Source organism: Marmota flaviventris, chromosome 19 (genome assembly GCF_047511675.1).
Source record: "Marmota flaviventris isolate mMarFla1 chromosome 19, mMarFla1.hap1, whole genome shotgun sequence".
Classification (NCBI taxonomy): domain Eukaryota; kingdom Metazoa; phylum Chordata; class Mammalia; order Rodentia; family Sciuridae; genus Marmota; species Marmota flaviventris.
In genome coordinates, this window is record NC_092516.1 from 1,046,118 (window position 1) to 1,055,299 (window position 9,182).

Sequence of the window (9,182 nt, forward strand, 5' to 3'; positions counted from 1 at the left end):
AGTACCTCCCAGGCATCAAGCATTTGAGATCCACCCTCAGGGTTTTTGCTAACACTGAAGTCCCCCTCTTTTTATTAACATAATCTTTTTCTTTAATGACTCACTTTAAAACTTGAATAAAATTGTTTTGAAGTGTCACTTTATATCATTACTATAAATCTATTACTATAAAAAGAAAGAACCTTGAAAATAAATATAATAAACTCAAAAATGTTATTAAATTCTAGTTACAAACTATGGTCTAACAAAGCTCTGTCTTTTCTTTTGAAAAAACAAAATTGGTGTGACAGACAGACTAGCCCTGTTTCTTGGTGTAGTCAGGAGCATTGGAGGGGACTTTCTCATCATGTGGTCGAATGCTCCCTATCAGTGCACCATTCAAGATAATCCTTGTAACATTTGGATTTCATGCTTGGGGAAAGAGGGGGTTAGAGCCTTTTTTCCTTTTCTAGAAAGTTTTGGTTTTATGTCTATATGCTTTTGTGTTGTCTAAGCTGGACAATGTGTAAAGCTATCATCATCCAGGAGTTTACGGCCAGAAGAACTTGGCCTTTTGACATTCCAGCCCATATTTAAGTGACATGGCCTTTAGATGGTTCGTGAGTTTTTTTCCAAGGGTCAGAAATGCATCTATTTGGAGGCAGCATACGATGGCAACTGGGAATGACGCAGGCCTGAACAAAGGGGAATTTGTCCATTTGAAAAGAATTGGAAGAATCTCTGAGCTGGCTCATTGGGTCCTTCTAACTGGTGATGCACAGCATTGCTGGGGCCTCCCAGACCGAGGGGCAGCCTCGTAGCTCCTGGCTCATTCTGGAAAATCCTGGGTCTCCGGGAGTAGACCCTGTGTGAGTCCAGGAGCCTCAGTGAGTTCCAGGAGGGGGTAACAGAGGGAGAGTGGTCATGGTCCGAGGGAAGAGCTGGCAGAGAGGCGGTCGGGGGGCTCCCGCAGTGGTTCCTGCATGTTCACTGGAGAAGGGAGAGAAAGGTAGCCAGAGGAGGGCCGTCTTAAATGATCCTGATTTGGAAATGAAAGTTCCATGGAGAGGGTCTCTGCGTGATCTCAGAAGAGCTCCCCGTCCTTCAACAGGCATGAACCCTGAAACATGCTGAATGAGAGAAGAGGCCACATATCGTGATTCCATTTATATGACATGTCCACAGCAGGCAGATCCTTACAGACAGAAAGCAGATCATGGATGCCGGGTTGTGGGGAGGGGAAGAGGAGGAATGACTGCTTAAAAGGTGCAAAGTTTCCGTTAGGATGATGAATGTTCTAGAACAGGATGGGGTGATGGATGTACTAAGCATCACTAAGGGCAGGTTTTATAATGTGTGTGTTTTACCACAATAAAAGTTATCTCCCCCTGAAATGACTGTTGAATTACAAAGAAAATGTGCAATGAGTGATCACAACCAACCAAAGTAGGCACCATCAATAATGGCACCGTCTGACACCATGCCTCCCGGTGGGGTACACAGGAGGCATTGCCTATGAAGTGTCTGTCCTGCCAGGAAAACAACCCGACGGACGGACGGTGGGGACACCTCAAAGACACGTTCGCCAGGCATTTTCCATGACAATGGTCAGCAGTCTTCTATCACTGTCATGAGAAGAAAAGAAAGGTACCATTCCAGCCTAAAGGAGACTAAAGAGTCTTGATGGCAAAATGCAACCCACCATCTTAGACTGGATCCTGGGCCAGGAAAAGAAGCTACATGAAATATTATTGGGATAATTAGAGAAGTCTGAATAGACTGCAAGTGAGGTAACAGCATTGTATCATGTTAAATTTCATAGTTGTGGTCATCGTACTGTGGCTATCTGAGAAAATGGACTTGCTTTTATTTTTTTTTTTATTTTTAGTTGTTGATGAACCTTCATTTTTATTTATTTTTATGTGGATCGAATCCACATGGGAGGCAAGTGCTCCACCGCTGAGCCACGATCCCAGCCCCTGGACTTGTTTTTTTTTTTTTTTTAATTTGTTATAATTAGTTTTATTGGACTTGCTTTTGAGAACTGCACTGAAGTATTTAGAGAAACAGGTTTGGTTTAGACAAGTGGTGGGCAAAAAAAATGTGTGTGTACATGCACATATGTTTTATTCCATTTAAAATTGGGCAAAAATTTTATCATAGTCAAAGCAAGGTCTGATTTTTAACTATTTTTAATTAATTTTATGTTCTATAAGATTTGATAATAGAATCTGATTACAAATTACAGGAATGAAAGAAGAATGACTCCAGTGTTGATTGTAGGGGTTGACGTGACATCTTCACTTGACATTTGGCTTTTGCTGACCAAGCCGGTGGTCATGTTTGTAAAACTGTTCAGACTTCGTCAACATTCCCCAGTGGGACTTTTAACCCCCTGATATGGAAATCGTTCTTTTCAATGCTCTCTCCCCACGTCATCTAGGTTTATTTTTCCCGTCTTTTAATGTGAACTAGCCCAGCTCCAACAAGTTCTCACATGTTACCGCCTTTGGTCCCCTTTGAGAAGGATCCAGTGTCGCCCGTCGGTTGAGAGCAGCCTGAGTTCTTTTGGCAGATCTCCAACTTCGTTTTGCAATCACTTCCTGTTGTATATTATTCAGATTGTCTTTACCAGAATCAAAAAAAAACAAAACAAAACACCACCCTGGGATCTCAGTGGCTTCACAGTCAAAGGCTTATTTCTCAGCTGCAGTCCCTGTCCAGGGTGTGAGGCTTCAGCATGCCACAGCTGCGCTGCCCCCTGCTACTCCCTGGGGGAGGGAGCACAGAGGCTTCCCACAGAAATGACCTTTGGCCCCAACCTAGCTGCAAAGGAGTCTGGGGAATGTAGTCTCCTTGTGCGCTCAGAGAGCGGGAAGAGAAATGGCAGCTGTGGGTCGCACAGTGTTTTTGTATGTTACGGGCCAATGTTGTTCAAATGGTATTAAGAGGAGGGATGTCTGAGTGGGGACTGATTTCAGAAGCGGCCAGATCATCAAGAACTATTTTCCTACCGTGGTCATTTTGCTTTTTCATTAGCAGGGCCTGTGGGAGTGAGTGCTCACCGAGTTTCTGGGATGGAGGGATGGGGAGCAGCGTTTTAACACGCAGAGCCCCTCCTTCCTGATCTGTGCCCGCAGTCGGCTGAGGAGCCGCAGCTGAAACACCGTTCAGAGTTAGAGATTCCGATTGGTCCCTGCCTCCCTGTGGCTGCTGGGTCTAACAGGGGACAGCTCCTCCTGCCACCTTTGGTCCAGTGTACCCCGGGCGAGGAAAGATGACAGAACTGGCTTGATTGTCCTAAGACCCCACTGAACTTTATTGCATCACGACAAATCTGAATCTGTCCCCCCTCCTTAGCGCACCCTGCTTGGGCTTCGCCGTGACCCTTGGCCGCCCGCCTGCCCTGCCCCGCCACCATGTTGGTGCTCCTTGCCTTCATCATCATCTTCCACATCACCTCCGCAGCCCTGCTGTTTGTGGCCACCATCGACAACGTAAGTCCCCTCCCCACCCGCTTGGAGCCCCGGGTCAACAGTGGCAGGACCCGGTGCCCTCCGTTGGCTTGATTGCAGTTCGGACAGTTTGGAGGCGTCCTCCCTGCCCCGTGGCCCTGAGCCCAGGCATGGAGACTCTGGCCTCAGCATGGGGCTTCTGGAGCATCCATGTTCAGGTTTGATTGGGGCAGGGCCTGGAGGACACGACCCTGTCCTCTCCTCCGATTCCCACGCGGCCCTGCTGAGCCTTTGCAGAGGTCCTGGGAATTCGGGTCTCCTGCGGACCAGGCTCTCCCTTCAGCACTGCTGTCGTCTGGGGCTTTCCTGTGTGTTGTGCCTGGCTTAGCAACATCCCGGCCTCTGTCTGGATGCCAGCAGCACCTCTGCCCTTACTTGTGACCATTAAAAATGTCCTCAGACCTTGCCAGCTGTCCTAGTAGGACCTGCCAGGAGGCGCCGGTGTCTGCCTCTCTAACGGCCCGTTTCCCTTTCTCGCTGCAGGCCTGGTGGGTGGGAGAAGGTTTCTACGCCGATGTCTGGAGAGTGTGCACAAATGGCACCAACTGTACGGAAATCGGTGACAACTTTCAAGGTGAGCGTGGATGGCGGGAGCTGGCCGAGGAGGCACAGTGGAGAGGAACCTGTGCCCCTGCGGAGGCGGGTCAAGGGGTCTGCCCGCGCCCAGCACAGGGGGAGGGGGACCCGACCAGCTGATCTGGGCCTCACCTCTTCTGCTTCCCGCCTTCCCCTCCCACAGCCTCAGCCCCTCTGGGTCCCCTCTGCCTCTTCCTTGTCCACGCCTGGCCACGTCCCCTGTCGCAGCCACCCACTGTGGCAGAAACCCAGAGCACTTCTGCCCCTTGGGCAGGTCACCAGTGCTTTGAGGACCCCAGTGCCCTCAGCCACCCTCACCTCTGCGTACGTATGGGATGAAACTCGGGGACTCCACCCCTGAGCTACATCCTGGGCCTTTTTATTTTGTATTTTGAGACAAGGTCTTGCCAAGTTGCTGAGGCTCACCTTGAACTTGTGATCCTGCTGCCTCAGCCCCCTCCCTGTCACTGAGCTAACAGGGGCGGGCCACCACACCCGCTCCATGTCCCCGTTTAAATGAGGTCAAATATGAAAAAGGGCTTTGGAGATACAGAAAACTACATTTTTAAATTTAGTTTTGTGGTGTTGGGATTGAATCCAGGCCCTGGTGCGTACGAAGCATACCCCCCAGCACTGAGCTGCACCCCAGCCGCTGTCTCTCATTGTGAAGGGCAGCTGTCCCTGTAGAACCAAGTCAAGATGCACTTTGGGATCCCTCGTATCTGACAAAATACGGACGCCCTGTTACCTCGGTGTTTCAGATAAACAGTGAATCATTGTTTCTTATGAGCATGTCCCACGTATTACATGAGACAGTCTCACGCCTAAGATCAGTCGCTGTCTACCCACACTCGGGTTCACCTGGGCACCCTCTTTTGGTGCCGACAACTGATCTCTGGTTTGGGGAGCAGAGGGTGCTTCTCTCTGGGTCCCAGGGTCTCAGTGCGCACTGGAGAGCAGCAGCAAGGGCTGGGGCTGGGGCTCCGTGGTGAAGTGCTTGCCTGGGGACAGCATCCACGTTCCCATCCCAGCGGCAGAGATACCAGTGGCAGGCGGGGTTCCCTGAGCTCCGCCCTGAGCAGGGGCTGGGCCCTTTATGCACGGCCTCGCCAGGCGGGAACCATAGGGAAACTGAGGCAGAGAACAGTTGTGTGACCGGAAGTGGCCCAGCCAGAAGCAGTCGGTGGAGCCAGGATTCCTTCTAGACATGACCATGACCAACAGCCAAGCACACGGAGCCGTCCGCGCCACCTCTCCCCCACTCTGTCACGCTGAGCCTCAGCGCAGGGACCGCCATTCTTCCTACCTGGCAAACCCAGCTGTGGCCAGTGTGTGCCCACGTCCCAAGCGAGCCTCTGTCACTTGCTGGTCTGTCACAGCCTGTGGGACCGCTTGCTGGTGGTTGTCCCTAAGGCAGTGGTCAGGGAACCGCTGGCCAAGCTCAGCTGAGGCCGGTTTTGGAGGGGCCCTCAGAGCTGAGATGGGCTCTTCCATTTGTAAAGAGCGGTCAAAAAGAACAAGAACCCCAAACCGAAACAGAACAGAGAATAAGGTCCGCGAGCCTGCGGGCTGCACGGTCTGGCCCCTGCTTTCTGAGGGCCCACTTTGTCTTCACGGAGACGTACCATCCAGGGCACTTTCTGTCTCTGCCCCTGAACCAGCCAGCATCACTCCCACAGGAGGAGGAAAAGGCCGCCCTGAAAACCAAGGGGAATCCAACGGGCCAGACACCCTCCCTTCCGGAAGCTCTGAGACGGTGTCTGGTTCTTTCTGGTTCAAACCACAATAAAACCCAGCCCCAACCCAGATCCCTTGTACCTGCAGGGGACTGGGGCCCGGAGCCCTTGAGCACAGCATGGCTTGCAGATGCCCAGGTCCCTTCTATAAAGTGGCACGTGTCTGCAGAGATGTCACCTGCACACGGCCTCCTGCGCTTCAGGTCACCTCCAGATTCCTTGAGAGACCTGAGTCAGTGCCCGCGTGTCACCTCGTTGGTGTGGGCTCCGCGTGGTGCCAGGGCAAGGCAGAGCCAAGGCTGGCTCTCTGACGCTCTCTAGTTGTTTTTCCTTGAATATTCTCCACCTGTGGTTGTTGCTCAACCCTGCTGTCCCCCTCCAGCAGGACTCTGTCTGTCCCCGAGGCCTGTCCTGCCTGCACTGGAACCTCTCACCCTGTTAAAGCTGGTCTCAAGGAAAGGAATCCCCTCTTTTCCCACGTGGGGATTACGATGCTCATCCTCTCACGTGTGCCTTGGGGACACACTGGGGTCCTCGGAGCGCTGTCAGGAGCTCGTTACGCAGTCCCATGGGCCCGAAGCGCACCCTCCCGGGCCCCAGCCTGGCCTCTTGAATCGCATCTTCCAGGGTGATGTGACGAGCACTTTAAGCCCCCTGCGAGCCACGCATGTGGGAGCCGTGCCCCAGCCCGGGGCCTGCAGAGGGGGCTCCTCCTCCACCTTCCAGATAAGGGCGTCAGGGCCCTCCCGTCAGGGGTGTGTGTGGCTGTCGGGGAGGGGTCGGGGGGCTCCTTGCTGCCCCTGGGCCCAGATCCCAGGCGCATCCTGTGAGGCGGCTCTGCGGCTCTCTTGGTGGCTGTGGGTCCGTCCTCAGCCTGGCCCTCGGCCTCTGCCCGCAGGCTACGCGACGCTGCAGGCGGTGCAGGCCACCATGATCCTGTCCACCGCCCTCTGCTGCATGGCCTTCTTCATCTTCCTGCTCCAGCTCTTCCGCCTCAAGCAGGGAGCGAGGTTCGTGCTGACCTCCATCATCCAGCTGCTGTCATGTGAGTGAGGGCGGGCAGCGGTCCCCTCCGGTCCCCGCGGCAGTGTGTATTGAGAGCGTGGTCAGTTGGGGTCAGGGAAGGCCCCCCAAAGGCACTGAGCTGAGCGGGGACCTGTCAGGGTGCAGGAGCCGCTGTCACCCCTGTGCTGTGTTGGGGCAGCGGGGAGGGGGCAGCACGCTGGCCGGGGAGCAGCATGGCCAGGAGCCAAGAGCCGGCCCGTGGCGAGGGGAGGTGTGGGAGGTGGGCCAGCGGGGGTCCAGACCCGTGGGGTCCTGTAGGCCACAGACAGCACTTGGGGTCTTCATCCTAAGCTGGCGGGAGCCATCAGCAGAGTTTCGGCTGGTCGGTGGCAGAAGTGCCCACCTTGGGCCAAGCCCCTGCTGCCGGCTGGAGGTAAGAGATGACCGCATGGTCCCGGTCCTGAAGGAACTTAGAGAAGGTGGAGGTGGCACAGCACTTTTTGTACCTATGAAGTTTAGCAAGACAGAAAGTGGATGAAGACGTCCACTCCACGACGTGACTATTCGTTGTTATAAGCTGCCCAGAGGAGTCTGGGCCCCTGGATGGACAGTCCCACAAAGACAGCCTGGCTGGACCAGGGCGGGGTCCTAAGACAATCAGGGAGCTTAGCCTCCTGTTGGCACTGACCTCTGTGAATGTCATCAAGTGTTCAGCTACAATACTGTGGCTGTGCCTGAGAGAAAATCCAATTATCAATGACTTTAGCCATAAAGATAGTCACTGCTTTTACATAACAAGTAGCCTGTAGGTTGAAAGTGCCAGAGCTGGTTTGAGGGCTCACAGCATCAAGCACCCCGTCTCTTCCCATCCTTCTAGTCTGCCATCTTCAGACTGTGAGTGACAGCCTCTTCATGACCCCAAAAGGGCTACTGTAAGTCCAGACATTTCATCCTGATCTAATAGCATCTAAAGCATTCAGCAGGGGAGAAGGAAAACAATTAAAATATGCTTTTTCCTCCTTCATCTCTTTTCAGGGGCTAATATTTTTCATTGAAGAATTTTCTCTGGCCAGAACTAGGGTCACATACAATTGTGACCATAAACTTTAGCTAGTAAACTGGGGTGACAAATAATCTGGCCTGCCCTGTGTTTGTGTAAATAAAGTTTTATTGGAACACAGCCACTCCCATTTTTTAATGTGCTCTCCCTGGCTGCCATCACGCCCCGGCCAGAGTCGAGCAGTGGCGACTCCTCTAGCCCTTGAAAGCCTAAACTATTTACTTCGTGGTCCTTTGTAGGACAAGTTTGCTGACCTCTGGCTTAGACCAAGAGTGACGTGTCCTCTGGACAGGGTTCTTGGCTGCCCACACAAAACAGGTTTCAGCTAGTAAGCAATGTGGCTTCAGGGTAGACGGCAATATTCTGCTGTGAGCCAGGCAGGTGGCGCATTCAGGAGGCTGAGGCAGGAGGATCGCAAGCTCAAGGCCGGCCTCAGCAACTGAGCAAGACCCTGTTGAAATAAAAATATGGAAAGGGCTGGGGATGTGGCTCATCCCTCCTGGGCGCAGCTCCCGCGGCTCCCCATCGAGCCCCCGCTTTCTTTCTGGCAGGTCTGTGTGTGATGATCGCGGCTGCCATCTACACGGACCGGCGCCAGGACCTTCACGAGAGCAACCAGGATTACTACTCCCTGACGTCGGAGGGCAGGTACGGCTACGCCTTCATCCTGGCCTGGGTGGCCTTCGCCTTCACCTTCATCAGCGGCATCATGTACCTGATACTGAGGAAGCGCAAGTAGCTCCAGGCGCCCGCCACCCTCCCTGCACCTCAGAGTCCACACTCAGATAACCGTTTTGTATATAATCGTTTTTTTGTGGTTTTTCTAGCAAACATATTGTTTCCTTTAAAAGCCAAAAAAAAAAAAAGAAAAGAAAAAAAAGAGAGAGAGGGAGAGAGAAGCGTTTTTGCATTCTTGGGATGAGAGAGGAGACTGGCATTCCGGCTGGCATTCAGAACTGCTGCCCACCCAAAAGCCTGAGCAAGACAAAGGCCCATCCAGCCGCGGAGACCAGGAAAGGCAGGCGGCTGCTTCTTAAGCGGGGCAGGGTGGGGGGTCGTGAGGGAGGAGGCAGCCAGTCCCTGGGGACACGCTTCCTGCAGGGTTGGCGGGCTCCTCCTCAGCTTCCTCCCAAAAGGGCCCAGGCGAGGGGTGACCTTCACGTCGGGCCGAGCCCCGGGTGAGAACCGGCATCAGGGCTGCGTTCTGTCTGTAGTGAGCCGGGCCCCGCCTCCTGCAGCAGCCTGGGCCACAGCCCAGAGCTGCTGACAGCATCTCTGCCAGCGTCAGGGACAGGGCTCTGTAACCTGTGT

At 53.5% G+C, this 9,182-nt stretch overlaps 1 protein-coding gene across 1 annotated transcript in view; it reads left to right on the forward strand.

Annotated features, from left to right (window-relative positions):
* Positions 1 to 8,721, forward strand: part of Emp2 (epithelial membrane protein 2) — a 28,795-nt gene extending 20,074 nt beyond the window's left edge. Inside the window, exons 2-5 of the mRNA XM_027940397.2 lie at positions 3,340 to 3,476; positions 3,978 to 4,068; positions 6,705 to 6,851; positions 8,423 to 8,721. Of these exons, the coding sequence (XP_027796198.2) occupies positions 3,399 to 3,476; positions 3,978 to 4,068; positions 6,705 to 6,851; positions 8,423 to 8,610 (504 nt within the window). The 5' untranslated portion in view covers positions 3,340 to 3,398 and the 3' untranslated portion in view covers positions 8,611 to 8,721. The remainder of the gene's footprint in view (positions 1 to 3,339; positions 3,477 to 3,977; positions 4,069 to 6,704; positions 6,852 to 8,422) is intronic.
* The last annotated feature ends 461 nt before the right edge of the window (positions 8,722 to 9,182 follow it).